General features: G+C 44.7%; 1 protein-coding gene across 1 annotated transcript; it reads left to right on the top strand.

Moving 5' to 3' along the window:
* The first annotated feature begins 367 nt into the window (after positions 1 to 367).
* On the top strand, positions 368 to 17,599 carry GREM1 (gremlin 1, DAN family BMP antagonist). Its single transcript, XM_008017163.3, has 2 exons — positions 368 to 540; positions 13,646 to 17,599. Exons 1-2 carry the CDS (start codon positions 374 to 376, stop codon positions 14,199 to 14,201), a joined length of 723 nt encoding a protein of 240 aa, XP_008015354.1. The 5' UTR covers positions 368 to 373; the 3' UTR covers positions 14,202 to 17,599.
* Positions 17,600 to 17,846: the final 247 nt, after the last annotated feature.

Consider the following 17,846-nt stretch of genomic DNA (forward strand, 5'->3'; position numbering starts at 1 on the left):
GCAGGCGATGCCGGGCGGCCGACAGGGAAAGCCCAGACCTGGGGCAGCGAAGGAATGAGGGGCCGGGAGCCGGGGGGATTTCCTCCCGCTCTTCCCTCTCCAACGGGAGCGGAAAATGTGATTTGCTGTGCATTCCAGGCGCGGTTCCCTGGGGTGACCTCTCCCAGCCGGCCCGGGCGGGGGGAGCAGACAAAGAGGCGAGGCGGGCGGAGAGGGGACCCCGCGGGGAAGCAGGAGGGGTGCGGGGGGCGGGGGCAGTACCGGGAAAGGGGGCGGATAGCGGGTCTGGCGGCGGCGGCGGCGCCTGGCCAATGGAGAGGCGCGGCCCCGGGCGCCGCGCGCTGCCGCCGGCATTTAAACGGGAGACGGCGCGATGCCTGGCACTCGGTGCGCCCTCCGCGGACCGGGCGACCCAGTGCACGGCCGCCGCGTCACTCTCGGTCCCGCTGACCCCGCGCCGAGCCCCGGCGGCTCTGGCCGCGGCCGCACTCAGCGCCACGCGTCGAAAGCGCAGGCCCCGAGGCCCCGCCGCATTGACAGGTGAGCGCGGACGCACCGGGCAGGGGTGTGAGCGGGCTGGGGGGAAGAGGGCCGCACACGAACCGCAGGACCCGCTCAGTTCCACGCGCTGCAGCCCTTGGTGCGCTCAGGCCCGGGTGCGCTGTTCGCGTGGGCGAATCGTGAAGAACCATCGTGGGGTCCTTCCTGCTGAGGTCGAGGGCACCGTGACCTCGCTGCTCTCGGTCTGCAGGGAAACGTAGGAAAAAAGGTTATCGGGAGCGGGCAGGATGACCCCACATCCCGTTTCCACCTCCCGGAGGGCCCCGAACACGCTCCTGGTGCTCGTGGCAGCAGCGCCTGGCAGACGCGCCGGCTTAGCGAGGGCGCGGAGTCCGGGCGGCCAGAGCGCAGGAGCATCGGGACCTGCGAGTCGGCCGCTGACGGCGCGGCCAGTTGCCTTGAGAGGGTCCCTTATGCTTGAGGCGCCGCGCTGGGTCTGGGGGCGTCTTGGGGCGCCCATTGGAGTCCGCGGGCTGGAGCATCCGGAGAATCCATGATGTGTGCGTTTGCCCATCCCCGAGGTGAGATGGAGACTGGCAAGAGCAGAGCCGCTGTGTTCAGCCACAGCGGAAAACCGAACTGTGGGTAACCCGACAGCTGGGGTGCGGGGCGCGGCCCTGGCCGCGGGGTCCAGGGAACCCGCAGTGCTCACAAGGCACACACCACACGCGCTCGCGGACCGGCCACGCACTCGCGGGCGCTCGCTTCTCTACTCGAGCCTCTTCCCGGCCCCGCACACGCCCGGACTGAATGGTAGACGTTCTGGCGCCGGGCAGCGGCCACCGGCTGGTTTCCACTTCCGCGCGCACCCCTTAAACTGTGTGGCCCCGGCCTCGCCTCGCTGCGCCTCACTAGCTCCTGAGGACTGGGGACTGGCGGCTGAGGCTGGTTGGCGGCTCCAGCGAGCTGGGCGTCTTTCGTTCTCTCTTGCTGCCCCGCTCGCCCCGCTGGCCCCTCCACAGCCTGCGGAGCAAGGCCAGAGTAGGGGAGTGGGAGGTACATCGGGGCTGTCACCTCCTTGCTGGCCGGAGTTATTTGTAGACTACAGGCTCCGGAAGAACAGACGCGCCACCGCTGTCGCTTGGCATTGCCTTCAGATCGCAGCTCCTCCTTGGGGGCGCCCAGCTTGGCATTTATTTGCCTGCGCCAGGCTCTGGCGACGGTCCCCGGGCCAGGTGGGGAGGGACGGACGGCAGGTGACCTGCCTCTGCTGTGAAGAAATTCCCGCGCGCCCGGAGCTGTCCCTAATGCGCTCCTCGACCGACTCCGAATCCCGGCTCTTATAGACAGAAATATAGCCTCAGCGTTAGGGGTTAAAATCTCCTCTTAAACGGTCCGAGGGCAGAGAGGTGACCACCGATAGGTAATTGGATCTCCTGCTGGAAAGAGCAAATCTGAGCGGTGTGCGCGTCTGTTTATGTTCCCCTTCGAGATGGTGCCAGGACACGAACTGATTAAAACAATCTATTGTGTTAAGTGGGTCACTAGGGTTTTAAGCTGTCCCAGGGACCCCAGAATAGTGGCTTCCTTCTGGCTGTACACACAAGTTAAATAAATAGCGTAGAAGGTTAAGATAACCCCATTCTCGGGTGAGGAGTCCTCTTTCATCCCTAGGGCTTCCCCCTCCCCTTTTATCTTTTTTTTGGAAGGAGGGGGAGCATGAGAGTCTTGAGGGGGGATGTACTTTTCAAAGCAAGGAGGGAAAGATCTTAAGAAAACTATAGATTCTTACTGCCCCCCAAGCCAAGTCTACAACAGTAGGTGATTTGATTACTATCTCTGGATAAATGGCACTGTCAAAATGTTAATATTAACTATTTAAGGGAATTTTTAGCAGGGTAGTGACTGTGTGTGTGTGTGTGTTTAACCTCCAGGTCATTGTAGGAATTAGAGTCTTTTGTAAACTTTGTAATTTCACAGGTTTCCTATTTTCTTAAAAGTTCATTTTTAGTGAAATGTTTTGGTAACCCGCGCTCTGTAGGAAATCCAGGTTGGCTAATGTGGTCTTTATGTGAGTAGTTACACAGGGAAGAATAAAAACCTATTATGTCCCCACATCTCTGAATGAGGGCTGCCTACCCTGTCTTTGAAACTAAGTCGAAGATGCCTTCAGTCTTAATGGTCAGGTATTAAAAGTGATAAAATGCAAAGAAATTTCATGCCACAGACACCTCCCCCAAGAACTGTTGTTGGAGCATGTTCCACAGTAAAGGACAGCCAGGAAATCTAAACCTTTAATGTAAAGGAAAGGCAGGTGGGGAACAGTGGTTAGGGGAGGTGACTGCAGCCTCTAACCAAAAGGCAACTATCAGGCAAGTGCTACCAGCCCGTGTCTTACATCTATCTGCAGGAATTTTCTTTAGTTTTAACATATGCTCTTAGAAATTCAAAGTACAACAGGAATTCCTGGGACAAGAGAAATCTTTTTATTCACATGTGAATATGAAGATACAAAACAGATAATTATTTTATTTGTAGCACTCTTCAAATTGTATTGCATTAGAAAAATATCCATTGACCCACTGTTAAGGACAGCACTGGGTGTCATTGGGACAGTGGTTAAGGACCTGTATTTGGGCTAGATAGAACTGGTTTTAAACTGCTGGCTCGGCCAGGCGCAGTGGCTCACGCTTGTGATCCAGCACTTTGGGAGGCTGAAGCGGGCGGATCACCTGGGGTCGGGAATTCAAGACCAGCCTGACCAACACGGAAAAACCCCGTCTCTACTAAAAATACAAAATTAGCCAGGCGTGGTGGCGCATGCCTGTAATCCCAGCTACTTGGGAGGCTGAGGCAGGAGAATTGCCTGAACCTGGGAGGCGGAGGTTGTGGTGAGCCCAGATAGCGACATTGCAGTCCAGCCTAGGTGAAAAGAGTGAAAACGCCGTCAAAAAAAAAAAAAAAAACCCCACAAAAACCAAAAGACAAAACAAAAAAAAAACGCTGGCTCTCCCACTTAGGAGCTTTGTGACCTTGGACAAATTTCTAATTCTGAGTGTAGATTCCCTGATTGGTAAAAGGAAGATAATATTATCTACCTCATATTTTGTTATGAAAAATAGATGATAAAATTGGGTCAGAATTCAACATAATGCCTGGCACAGTAAGGACTTCAAAATAAGAGGTAACTCTTAGTATTAGTAATGGTGTTAGGAAAAGTAGTAATGTTATACAGAACCAAGGTATATCACAGGGTAGTTCTGAAATTCAATCCTGAATCCTGGCTGAGCGAGGAGGCTCATGCTTGTAATCCCAGCACTTTTGGAGGCTGAGGCAGGCAGATCATGAAGTCAGGAGTTCGAGACCAGCCTGGCCAACACAGTGAAACTCTGTCTCTACTAAAAATACAAAAATTAGCTGGGTGTGATGGCAGGCGCCTGTTATCTCAGCTACTCGGGAGGCTGAGGCAGGAGAATCACTTGAGCCTGGGAGGCGGAGTTTGCAGTGAGCTGAGATCGTGCCACTGCACTCCAGCCTGGGTGACATCTCAAAAAAAAAAAATCCTGAATCCCACGTTATGCAGTGACTAACACATCTTTCACTACAGAATAGAACCCGTAACTTGGCCGTCTCTCAGCAGTGCTGCTCAATGAACGTTTAATATTTATTACTTTCTAACTCGTTCGTTGTTGATCTCAAGAATTGTATATAGTCATTAACTTTCCTAAGAAAATCTTTGACAAACATAGAGCTCCTGAGATATTTCACAACCAGGTGGTCTCCTCCCTGTCCTGTGCAATGTTGGGCCCTAGCCTGATTTAGCCAACCTGGTCTTCAAACTAGAGAGGCTGTTCAGGGTTCTTACAACACAAAGGGGATGAGACTTTGTCCTCTACCTGTGTGCCAACAAGGGACTCTTCTTATCTCCTTGGTGCGACTTGTCTGAAAAAGAAAATCAACACAACTATCTTTTTAAACATTAAAGATCAAATTAAAAATAAGCTATACTTTTCCCAAAGATTTAGACCTAAGAAAAAGGAATAGATCTTTCTAAAACCTGGCCTCCACTTAGAGCATTTGTAGTCACTTCCACTATTTCTTTTCTTTTTTTTTTTTTTTTTTTTGAGACGGAGTCTGGCTCAGTCGCTCAGGCTGGAGTGCAGTGGCGCGATCTTGGCTCACTGCAAGCTCCGCCTCCCGGGTTTACACCTTTCTCCTGCCTCAGCCTCCCGAGTAACTGGGACTACAGGCGCCCGCCACCGCGCCTGGCTAATTTTTTGTATTTTTAGTAGAGACGGGGTTTCACCGTGTTAGCCAGGATGGTCTCGATCTCCTGACCTCGTGATCCGCCCACCTCGGCCTCCCAAAGTGCTGGGATGACAGGCGTGAGCCACCGCGCCCGGCCACTTCCACTATTTCTTATGCTGGGAGAATAATTTGATGTCATGCCTATTGAATGTCTTTCTAAAGCTTGATTCATCAGGAGGAACTGACCAGAAGTCCATGCACAGACATTTGGCTTTCACTGTAATTCCTACTCAAAACTCCCTTTCACTGATGATGAGCAGGTTGCTTAGCTAAAATGAGAAATACAGCAAGAAGAGTGATGGAAGGAGCTGGCTTCACCTGTCCCAAAGACATCATGAACACCAGAAACAGGTCATACATATACCACTTTTATTTCTCAGTCCTCAGAATTAGAATATTGTGTTCCTAGAGGCTTTGTGAAAATTGGAATACATTGCCATGACCTGCACAGGATAGAGGTGGTTAATATGGCTTGTCTTGCTTGTAGATGTTTACTCTTCATCCCTAAGGGAAACTGGAAGGAAAGCATGCTATAGAGAGGACCTGCTTTGAGAATATGTGTCCTCTGGGACAAGTGGAATGAAAGAGAGGATAGAGGCAAAGATAATAAAAAGGGGAGAGGGGGTGAGACTTGCTGGTGGAGGACAGTTGCAAAGAAAACTCATGATGAGAATAACATCACAATTTTTGCATTGATGCGAAACCGAGGCCGAGTTTGAAACGAAGATATACTGTCTGCAAAAAAGAATCAGCAGAGATGTTAGGTATCGTGATGCACACGGAGTCTATGAGATGCAGCTTAATTTAATTTAATGATGTGAATAGGCCATTTCATAAGTGGTGGAAATTACCATAAAGTGTTTGCAGCTAATGACAGGGCATGGATGATGTCATAGGAACCTGAGTCTGGATGAGCTATGGATTGAATTTTTGCTATGGGACACCCTTCTACATGTTGCTGTGGAAAAGAATTGTCTTCAAGAAATGTACATCTTCTGCATTTCCTCTCCATCTCCGATATTTACAAAGTGCACATTATTTGGTGACAATACAATTGGGATTTCAAGTGCATATCATTCCTATTTCCTTCACTGAAGAATCAAGAGCAGTCTGGGGTGGGGAGAGCTCGGGTGATTGACAAGGATGTGGCAGAGCCCTGGTTCCACTATGAATTATAGTTCTTACCCTGCTTACTGTCACTCATGTGGAGCAGCTAGTGTGCCTCAGAGCATTGCTGTTCTATGAGAAGCTGAGGTCTCGATTGACGTTCTTGAAGTTGGTGTTTACTTCTCTCTGAATAAACAAAGGTTGACAACTCAGACATCTTATAGTTAGTACTAAAGATTTTTGAAGAATAGGCTTTTAAAAAACGAAAAAGCATTTCACTTTCCATAGCTAATAAATCTTATTTTGAGAAAAATGTACTTTTAAGAAAAAAAAAAAAGCCTGTCTGTCACTCCAGACCCTTTGGCTTAGAAGGTAGGCACCCTCCCATAGAAACCGAAAGTCTGTCTAAATTAAAATTGAAAACCACAGTTGACTAATTTTGAATTTATAGCTCTGCTGTTGGCTTCTGCCGTAGTATTAATTTCAACGGCTTCAATTAGAAAATGAAACCCATGGCATTCCACACGAGAACAGGTGAAAAGTCAGGGACATTTGGAGTTTTCCTAGAAAAAGAAAGACAAGTCTTAGGAAGCTCTCTAGGATAGAAGGAATTTGCCACACTGAGAGTCAGACATCCAAAGGACTGCGGTTGGCTCTTCTGCTCATGGGCACTGGTGAAGGCATTTTAAAATGCAAAGGATGGTAACTCTGTAAATCAATGAGGTTCATAACAATCATGCATTTACCAAATTTTTACAAGCACCTGCCTTATGCCAGGCACTGAGGGTAAGGTGATGAATAAGCCCTTATCAACTCTCATCCTAGATATTTACTCAATAACACATGTGAAAATGCCAAGAAGGAAAAGTTAAGTATAAAGAAAGCCTTAAGTTGGTTCAGAGAAATAAAATTGCATTTTTCGGATAGATGTTTGTGGAAGGGGCCTTACGAGGTAAACCTGTCCTATGCAGTCAGCATATATTCCCAGTTAGTCTCAGATTGGCCTCTGTGATGACAGACTCACAGGGTCTTGGTTAGGAGGGGAGGGGTGAATTTGTCTGGAGGCCATTTTCAGGAGGTATGGAGGAAGATTTGGGGAATAGGCCTGGGGCCATCTCGTGTGCTCCTCCTCTGAAACGGGGAGCAAGTGAATTGTATTATATTTTATTTTAGATCTTTGTCCCAATTGAATAAATACCAGAAATTCGTAAAACCTTCTCAAATTCACAATATATTTTGAGACCAGGAGAATGGCTCCTTGAGGAGTTGCCACATTGTCTTAACCTGGTCTCTGGAAAAATTCAGTCCTGTATTATAACTGGACTTTTCTCATAAGTGCTTTTTTTTCTTTTTCTTTTTATTATACTTTAAGTTCCAGGATACATGTGCAGAATGTGCAGGTTTGTTACATAGGTAAACACATGACATGGTGGTTTGCTGCACCCATCAACTCATCATCTACATTAGGTATTTCTCCTAATGCTACCCCTCCCCTAGCCCCCCACCCCCCAACAGGCCCCAGGTGTTTGATGTTCCCCTCCATGCCCATGTGTTCTTGTTGTTCAGCTCCCAGTTATAAGTGAGAACATGTGGTGTTTGGTTTTCTGTTCCTGTGTTAGTTTGCTGAGAATGTTAGTTTGCTTGCTCATCCATGTCCCTGCAAAGGACATGAACTTATCCTTTTTTATGGCTGCATAGTATTCCATGGTATATATGTGCCACCTTTTCTTAATTCAGTCTGTCATTGATGGGCACTTGGGTTGGCTCCCAGTCTTTGCTATTGTGAATAGTACTGCAATAAACCTATGTGTGCATGTGTCTTTATAGTAGAATGATTCATAATCCTTTAGGTCTATACCTAGTGATAGGATTGCTGGGTCAAATGGTATTTCTGGTTCTAGATCCTTGAGGAATTGCCACACTGTCTTCCACAATGGTTGAACTAATTTACACTCCCACCAACAGTGTAAAAGTGTTCCTGTTTCTCCACATCCTCTCCAACATCTGTTGTTTCCTGACTTTTTAATGATCGCCATTCTAACTGGTGTGAAATGGTATCTCATTGTGGTTGTGATTTGCATTTCTCTAATGATCAGTGATAATCTTTTTTTTTTATGTGTTTGCTGGCCACATAAATGTCTTCTTTTGAGAAGTGTCTGTTCATATCATTTGCCCACTTTTTGATGGGGTTGTTTTTTCCTTGTAAATTTGTTTGAGTTCCTGGTAGATTCTGGATATTAGCCCTTTGCCAGATGGATAGATTGCAAAAATTTTCTCCCATTCTTTAGGCTGCCTGTTCACTCTGATGGTTGTTCTTTCACCATGCAGAAGCTCTTTAGTTTAATTAGATCGCATTTGTTAATTTTGGCTTTTGTTGCCGTTGCTTTTGGTGTTTTAGTCATGAAGTCTTTGCCCATGCCTGTGTCCTGAATGGTATTGCCCAGGTTTTCTTTTAAGATTTTTATGGTTTTAGGTCTTACATTTAAGTTTTTAATCCATCTTGAATTAATTTTTGTATAAGGTGCAAGGAAAGGGTCGTTTCAGTTTTCTGCATATGGCTAGCCAGTTTTCCCAACACCATTTATTAAATAGGGAATCCTTTCCCCATTGCTTGTTTTTGTCAGGTTTGTTAAAGATTAGATGGCTGTAGATGTGTGGTGTTATTTTTAAGGCCTTTGTTTTGTTCCATTGGTCTATATATCTGCTTTGGTACCAGTACCATGCTGTTTTGGTTACTGTAGCCTTATAGTACAGTTTGAAGTCAGGTAGCGTGATGCCTCCGACTTTGTTCTTTTTGCTTAGGATTGTCTTGGCAATGCGGCCTCTTTTTTGGTCCTATATGAAATTTAAAGTAGTTTTCTCATAGACATCTGTAGAACTCTGCACCCCAAATCAACAGGACATACGTTCTTCTCAGCACCACATCGCACTTATTCTAAAATTGACCACATAATTAGAAGTAAAACACTCCTCAGCAAATTCAAAAGAACAGAAATCCTAACAGTCTCTCAGACCACAATGCAATCAAATTAGAACTCAAGATTAAGAAACTTACTGAGATCGAGACCATCCTGGCTAACACGGTGAAACCCCGTCTCTACTAAAAAATACAAAAAACTAGCCGGGCGAGGTGGCGGGCACCTGTAGTCCCAGCTACTCGGGAGGCTGAGGCAGGAGAATGGCGTAAACCCGGCAGGCGGAGCTTGCAGTGAGCTGAGATCCGGCCACTGCACTCCAGCCCGGGCGACAGAGCGAGACTCCGTCTCAAAAAAATAAATAAATAAATAAATAAATAAAAATAAAAAAATAAAAAAGAAACTTACTAAAAACCACACAACTACATGGAAACTGAACAACCTGCTCCTGAATGACTACTGGGTAAGTAACAAAATTAAGGCAGAAATAAATAAGTTATTTGAAAACCAATGAGAACAAACATACAATGTACCAGCATCTCTGGGACACAGCTAACGCAGTGTTTAAAGGGAAATTTATAGCACTAAATACCCACAGGAGAAAGCGAGAAAGATCTAAAATCGACACCCTAACATGACAATTAAAAGAACTAGAGAAACAAGAGCAAACAAATTAAAAAGCTAGCAGAAGACAAGAAATAACTAAGATCAGAGCAGAACTGAAGGAGATAGAGACACGAAAAACCTTTTGAAAAATCAATGAATCCGGGAGCCGGTTTTTTTTTTTTTTAAAGATTAATAAAATAGACCACTAGCCAAACTAATAAAGAAGAAAAGAGAGAAGAATCAAATAGACACAATAAAAAATGATCAAGGGGATATCACCACTGATTCCACAGAAATACAAACTACCATCAGAGAATACTATAAACACCTCTATACAAATAAACTAGAAAATCGAGAAGAAACGAATACATTCCTGAACACATACACCCTCCCAAGACTAAACCAGGAAGAAGTCGAATCCCTGAATAGACCAATAACAAGTTATGAAATTGAGGCAGTGATTAGTAGCCTACCAACCAAAAAAAAGCCGAGGACCAGATGGATTCACAGCCAGATTATACCAGAGGTATAAAGAGGAGCTGGTACCATTCCTTCTGAAACTATTCCAATCAATAGAAAACGAGGGACTCCTCCCTAACTCATTTTATGAGGCCCACATCATCCTGATACCAAAGCCTGGCAGAGACACAACAAAAAAAAGGAAATTCAGGCTAACATCCCTGACGAACATCGATGCGAAAATCCTCAATAAAATACTGGCAAATGAATCCAGCAGCACATCAAAAAGCTTGTCCACCACGATCAAGTTGGCTTCATCCCTGGGATGCAAGGCTGGTTCAACATATGCAAATCAATAAATGTAATCAATTACATAAACAGAACCAATGACAAAAACCACATGATTATCTCAGTAGATACAGAAAAGGCCTTTGATAAAATTCAACACCCCTTCATGCTAAAAACTCTCAATAATCTAGGTATTAGTGAAACGTATCTCAACATAATAAGAGTTATTTATGACAAACCCACAGCCAATATCATACTGAATACTCAAAAGCTGGAAGCATTCCCTTTGAAACCAGCACAAGACAAGAATGCCCTCTCTCACCACTCCTATTCAACCACTCCTATTCAATTGGAAGTTCTGGCCAGGGCAGTCAGGCAAGATAAAGAAATAAAGGGTATCAAATAGGAAGAGAGGAAGTCAAATTGTCTCTGTTTGCAGATGACATGATTGTATATTTAGAAAACCCCATCATCTCAGCCCAAAATCTCCTTAAGCTGAGAAGCAACTTCAGCAAAGTCTCAGGATACAAAATCAATGTGCAAAAATCACAAGTATTCTTATACACCAATAATAGACAAACAGCCAAATCACGAGTGAACTCCCATTCACAAGTGCTACAAAGAGAATAAAATACCTAGAAATCCAACTTACAAGGGATGTGAAGGAAGGACCTCTTCAAGGAGAACTACAAACCACTGCTCAAGGTAGTAAGAGAGACACAAGCAAATGGAAAAACATTCCATGCTCATGGACAGTAAGAATCAATATTATGAAAATGGCCATACTGCCCAAAGTAATTTATAGATTCAGTGCTATCCCCATCAAGCTACCATTGACTTCCTTCACAGAATTAGAAAAAACTACTTTAAAGTTCATATGGAACCAAAAAAAGAGGCCGTATAGCCAAGACAATCCTAAGCAAAAAGAACAAAACTGGAAGCATCATGCTACCTGACTTCAAACTATACTACAAGGCTACAGTAAGACAAACAGCATGTATGGTATAAGTGCTTTTTTAAAAAAAAAACTACAAAGTAAATCAATTTTTTTGTGGTTAGGGTAAAACAAAAACTCTGTATAAAGAGCAGGGATGTTGTAACATAAACTAACCAAAGCTGGGAAACCTACAGTTGGAGCAAAAGCTGAATGTCACATTATCAGCTCCAAACTTGAACTGGTCTAAAAGTACTAGGTTAATGTTGGAAAGATGGTGCCATTTAAAGATATCTTAAATTCAATATTTATTTTAATTTGACATTATCCTAGGGTTGAATGGTGTTTACTTACCACGTGCTGTTCATTAGAAATCTAGATCCTACACTGCCTTTGTGCAAGGTAATTGCTCTGACTAATAATACCAACTTGTCCAGTTTTGGCGGGAGAAATAATGTTACTGTTAAATTGCACGTAGTGGTTATTATGTGTAATACTGGTATTCCAAAGAGAGAAGGAAAATGGGTGCTACACAGCTATATTCTTACATTCAGAAAACCACAGGAGTGGGACAGGAAAACCTTCAGGATTCAGGTCCGATTGTTGTGATGGCCGCAGGAGGGAGGCTGTGAATTTGAAATTGCATCCATTGAAAAGAAAATCCTTCCACATTTTAATAATTCTTTCTGTGCCCCATGGCAGCAAGTGCTTATTGGCCTTGCTACTCAAAAAGCTTAATAAAAAGGCAGACCTGCATCGTAGCAATATCCCCAGATAATTGTCTGCATTTTCAAGTCTAAGAAGCACTGTCCCAGGAGGAAAATCTTTTGAGTCTGAGGCTTCTCTCTTGCACTCTCCTTTTTAAAATTATGCTGCTCCTTCTCCACCCCACTCCCTTCTGTCTTCTTCCTCCCTCTCTCTCTGCCTTTACTACCTCCTCTGAACACTCAACTTGTAGAAGAGTTCCCCTTTCTCTGAATTGCATTCTTCACTTCATTCATTTTTTTCTCTCTCTGTCTATGGTTTCCGATTTTTTGTGGATTTTCCCTCACCTCACCTCCTTGTTATTTTTTGTCATTGTTCACATGTCACTGCCCTTGCGGACCCATATCTAGCTTCAGACCTATCCACAGTAATTCATTGCCACTAATTTATTCAACATACCCATGCCATTTATTAATGTAAATATTTGCACATACTTGTTCTACCATGCCCATTTTTCTACTCTTTAAATTATATATACACAGACACATGTGAGTGACATATTTCACTATTTTTTTTTTTTTTGAGACGGAATCTTGCTCTGTCGCCCAGGCTGGAGTGCAGTGGCACGATCTCAGCTCACTGCAACCTCCGCCTCCCGGGTTCACGCCATTCTCCTGCCTCAGCCTCCCCAGCAGCTGGGACTACAGGTGTCCGCCACCACGCCCAGCTAGCTTTTGTATTTTTAGTGGAGATGGAGTTTCACCATGTTAGCCAGGATGGTCTCTATCTCCTGACCTCGTGATCCGCCCACCTCGGCCTCCCAAAGTGCTGGGATTACAGGCGTGAGCCACCGTGCCCGGCCATGTTTCACCATTTAAAAGGTAGAAAAATGTATATCGTGGTACAAAGAAGGACAGATTGAGTATCTGTGCCCAGTTTCAAGATGAGAATAAGTGAGAGGTGGAGAAGCCTCATGAGTCACGTCACCTACGTGCTTCTGTCTTTTGTTCTATCTGCAGTACCGCCACACTTTTGGTTAGTTCTCCAATTGCTCTCACGTTGACACTGAGTTGGATCTGAACAACTTACCTGGGGAGACAAAGTATTGGTATCTTTGCTTAAATGGAGTCATTTATTGAGAGATAAAGTGACATCCTTAAGATCAGATAGCAAGTTACTGCACCAGGATCCCGGCCTTTCCTGTTTTGTTGTTTTCCCTCTGTCAAATGCTTTCTGGTCTCCATGAATCTCTCCTGCCACATAGGATAAAAATGCAAAGTCTCAGAAGCATTCACAGCTCAGGAAGCCTCGGGCTAGCTGGGGAGAAAAGACTGGGACATTTCTGGAGGAATGAAGTCCTCTGGGCAGAGAGGTTAATTCATCCTGCTGTAAAACAAAATAGAAAATGAGTTCCCATGAAAAGGTGCAAAGGTCATATGGCATTAACACAGTAGGAGCTTACTAAATATTATCAAATACAAGAATGAATATGGTTAAGTGAACGCAATACAAAGTCAAATGTGGTTGGTGCCAGAGGCCAGGAAGAAGTTCTTGTGAGAATAGGTGCAGAGAAGAGCTGGCCCTGGGGTCTGAGTTTAAAACTTGACTTAGTCACTGTGGGACTCTGGGGGAGTTACTCCATGGATTGATGGCTGGGTCGTGGAGATAATAGTACCTAATTCATACAGGTACTGTGAGAAGTAAATGGAATGTTTTACATAAGTGTTTAACGAGTGCATTTAAATGCTAGGTGCTACTATTAATTTTTAAATTAACTTTGCCATGTTTTGTGTCTTCCCCTCTCTGTGCTTGCTTCCTTTAGTATGAGCCGCACAGCCTACACGGTGGGAGCCCTGCTTCTCCTCTTGGGGACCCTGCTGCCGGCTGCTGAAGGGAAAAAGAAAGGGTCCCAAGGTGCCATCCCCCCGCCAGACAAGGCTCAGCACAATGACTCAGAGCAGACTCAGTCGCCCCAGCAGCCTGGCTCCAGGAACCGGGGGCGGGGCCAAGGGCGGGGCACTGCCATGCCGGGGGAGGAGGTGCTGGAGTCCAGCCAAGAGGCCCTGCATGTGACCGAGCGCAAATACCTGAAGCGAGACTGGTGCAAAACCCAGCCGCTTAAGCAGACCATCCACGAGGAAGGCTGCAACAGTCGTACCATCATCAACCGCTTCTGTTACGGCCAGTGCAACTCCTTCTACATCCCCAGGCACATCCGGAAGGAGGAAGGTTCCTTTCAGTCCTGCTCCTTCTGCAAGCCCAAGAAATTCACTACCATGATGGTCACACTCAACTGCCCTGAACTACAGCCACCTACCAAGAAGAAGAGAGTCACGCGTGTGAAGCAGTGTCGTTGCATATCCATCGATTTGGATTAAGCCAAATCCAGGTGCACCCAGCCTGTCCTAGGAATGCAGCCCCAGGAAGTCCCAGACCTAAAACAATCAGATTCTTACTTGGCTTAAACCTAGAGGCCAGAAGAACCCCCAGCTGCCTCGTGGCAGGAGCCTGCTTGTGCGTAGTTTGTGTGCATGAGTGTGGACGGGTGCCTGTGGGTGTTTTTAGACACCAGAGGAAACACAGTCTTGGCTAGAGAGCACTTCCTATTTTGTAAACGTATCTGCTTTAATGAGGATGTACCAGAAACCCGCATCACCCCGGCTCACATCTAATGGGGCGGGGCCATGGTCTGGTTCTGCCTTTGTGTTTTTGTGCCCTCCTGGGGACCAGAAACTCCCTTCGGAATGAAGGTTCATGGAAGAGGCTCCCCTGAGGGCAAGAGACCTGTTTTAGTGCTGCATTCAACATGGAAAAGTCCTTTCTAACCTGTGCTTGCATCCTCCTCTCCTCCTCCTCCCCACAGTCCATCCTTCCTTAAGTTGTCAGTGACTCTGTCAGTCTAATCTCTTGTTTGCCAAGGTTTCTAAATTAATTCACTTAACCATTTTGCAAATGTTTTTCATTTTGTGAAGACCCTCCAGACTCTGGGAGAGGCCAGTGTGGGCAAGGACAAGCAGGATAGTGGAGTGAGAAAGGGAGGATGGAGGGTGAGGCCAAATCAGGCCAGCAAAAGTCAGTAGGGACACTGCAGAAGCTTGAAAGGCCAATACCAGAACACAGTGAGGCCCATGCTTCTGAGAAAGTCTTTTCCTAGTAGTTAACAGAACCCAAGTGAACAGAGGAGAAAGAGATTGCCAGAAAGTGATTAACTCTGGCCGTTGCTGCGATCTGCTCAAACCTAACACCAAACTGAAAACATACATTGACCACTCCTGTGTTCAGACCCAAGCAAGTTAGCTAAACCAAACCAAGCCCTCTGCTTTGTCCCTCGGATGGAAAAGAGAGGCAGTTTAGAACTCTCTGCATAGGGTAGGAAGTAAACAAAATCTCAGAGGCTGAAATTCCTGATAGCTTTCCTTTTTCATAGTTAAAATCCGCTCATTTCCAGTTCAGTATTTCCCGTAATGCTTCTGAGAGCCACTAGCCTGACTGATAAAGATTCTGCCGGTGCTGAGTGTACCTGACAGTAGTCTAAGATGAGAGCGTTTAGGGACTACTCTGTTTTAGCAAGAGGTATTTTTGGGGTCTTTTTGTTTTAACCGTTGTCAGGAGATTGGGCTAGAGAGAAGAGGAGGAGAGTGAGGAAATAAAGGCAATTGCCTCTGGCTACAGAGTAGTTAGGTGTTAATACCTGGTAGAGATGTAAGGGATGTGACCTCCCTTTCTTTACGTGCTCACTGAGGATCGAGCGGACGCTGTTAGGAGAGCATAGCATCTGGGTGTATTAGCTGGTCATCTGCTACTGATTGTAACTATTCAGTATCTACTGGTAGGCACTGTCCTCTGATTAAACTTGGCCTACTGGCAGTGCCTAGTTAGGATTTATCTAAGGGCCAAAGTGCACAGTGGGTGAACCTTATTGCACTTTGGATTTGGTTAACCTGTTTTCTTCAAGCCTGAGGTTTTATATACAAACGCCCTGAATATTCTTTTTGCTTTGTATCTCCTCAGCCTCCTAGCCAAGTCCTATGTAATATGGAAAACAAACACTGCAGACTTGAGATTCGGTTGCCCATCCAGGTCTGGCATTCAGAGAACCCTTGCAACTCGAGAAGCTGTTTTTTATTTTGATCCAGTGCTCTCCCATCTAACAAACTAAACCAGAGCCATTGCAAGGCGGGAGATATTTTAAACGCCCGAAATGTTGGGTCTAATTTTCAAACTTTTAAACTCACTACTGATGATTCTCACACTAGGCAAATTTGTCCAAACACATAGTGTGTGGGTTTCGTATACACTGTATGACTCTGCCCCCAATCTTTGTATTGTCCATATTCTCCAACAATAAAGCACAGAGTGGATTTAATGAAGCACACAAATGCCAAGGCAGGATTTTGACGGTGGGCGAGAGGAAAAGGGAAAGAAACTGAAAATGTAAAACCACACCAGAGAGGAAAAATGACATTCAGAACCAGCACACACTGAATTTCTCTTGTTGTTTTAACTCTGCCACAAGCATGCAATTTTGTTAGCAGAGATGACTTAAGTTGGCAGCAGTAATCTTTTTTTAGGAGCTCACAGTCTTGCATATAAGTGCAGATTTGGCTCAAGTAAAGAGAATTTCCTCAACACTAACTTCACTGGAATAACCAGCAGCATAACTACCCTAAAAGCACAGCACTAGCCAAAGAGGGAAATGTCTGTTCTTCTTACTGTGCGTATATTAAGACTAGTACAAATGGGGTGTGGCTTCCAACGTTCATTGAAAATGCCCTATCTGTGACATATTTTATTCGAGTCACTGATGATGTCATGATATATTTTTTCATTATTATAGTAGAATATTTTTATGGCAAGATATTGGTGATCTTGATTGTACCTATTCAAATAATGCCAGACACCAGCTATGAATTTTATGACATACACTTTGTGCTTGGCATTAAAAGAAGAAAACACACATCCTGGAAGTCTGTAAGTTGTTTTTTGTTACTGTAGTTCTTCAAAGTTAAGAGTGTAAGTGAAAAATCTGGAGGAGAGGATAATTTCCACTGTGTGGAATGTGAATAGTTAAATGAAAAGTTATGGTTATTTAATGTAATTATTAATTCAAATCCTTTGGTCACTGTGATTGCAAGCATGTTTTCTTCTTCTCCTTTATATGACTTTCTCTGAGTTGGGCAAAGAAGAAGCTGGCACATTGTATGTTGTTGGAGTCTCTTATCTGGTCAGGGGGAACAAAATCTTGACCCATCTGAACGTGTGTTACTGAGTCAGTGCCTGAACCTTTATTTTTTAAATTGAATGTTCTTTAAAGGTTAACATTTCTGAAGCAATATTAAGAAAGACTTTAAATGCTATTTTGGAAGACTTATGATGTGTGTATACAAACAAATAGCAGATAATGGTGAATAGCTCACACATAAAGTCCTTTTAAGGAGAAAATCTAAAATGAAAAGTGGATAAACAGAACATTTATAAGTGACCAGTTAATGCTTAAGAGTGAAAGTAGATCTATTGATTTGTCATTCCTCAAGATATTTAATATCAACTGCATTATGTATTATGTCTGCTTTAATCATTTAAAAATAGCAAAAAATTATATAGACTATGATTGAGGTACCTTGCTGTGTAGGAGGATGAAAGGGGAGTTGATAGTCTCATAAAACTAATCTGGCTTCAAGTTTCATGAATCTGTAACTAGAATTTAATTTTCACCCCAATAATGTTCTATATAGCTTTTGCCAAAGAGCAACTAATAAATTAAACCTGTTCTTTTTGTGTGTGTGAGCGTGCATTTGTGTTTGGTAGTGTTCCTAGGGCAGAGGTGGAGCAGGGATGCACTTACCCTGGGAAGGGAGGTAGAAAAGAGAATTGGATCGCCATGATCTTCGGTGGAATTTATTCCTTTTGCCTAGGCCTTTCAGACTTTGCTTGATTTCCGTAGGATACCTCAGGTCATGGCAAGGGAGAGCTGGTCTGCAATTGGAAGCACCAGCCTCTTCCCTAGAGCGCACCTAGAAAGA

This window comes from Chlorocebus sabaeus, chromosome 26, assembly GCF_047675955.1.
Source record: "Chlorocebus sabaeus isolate Y175 chromosome 26, mChlSab1.0.hap1, whole genome shotgun sequence".
Lineage (NCBI taxonomy): Eukaryota > Metazoa > Chordata > Mammalia > Primates > Cercopithecidae > Chlorocebus > Chlorocebus sabaeus.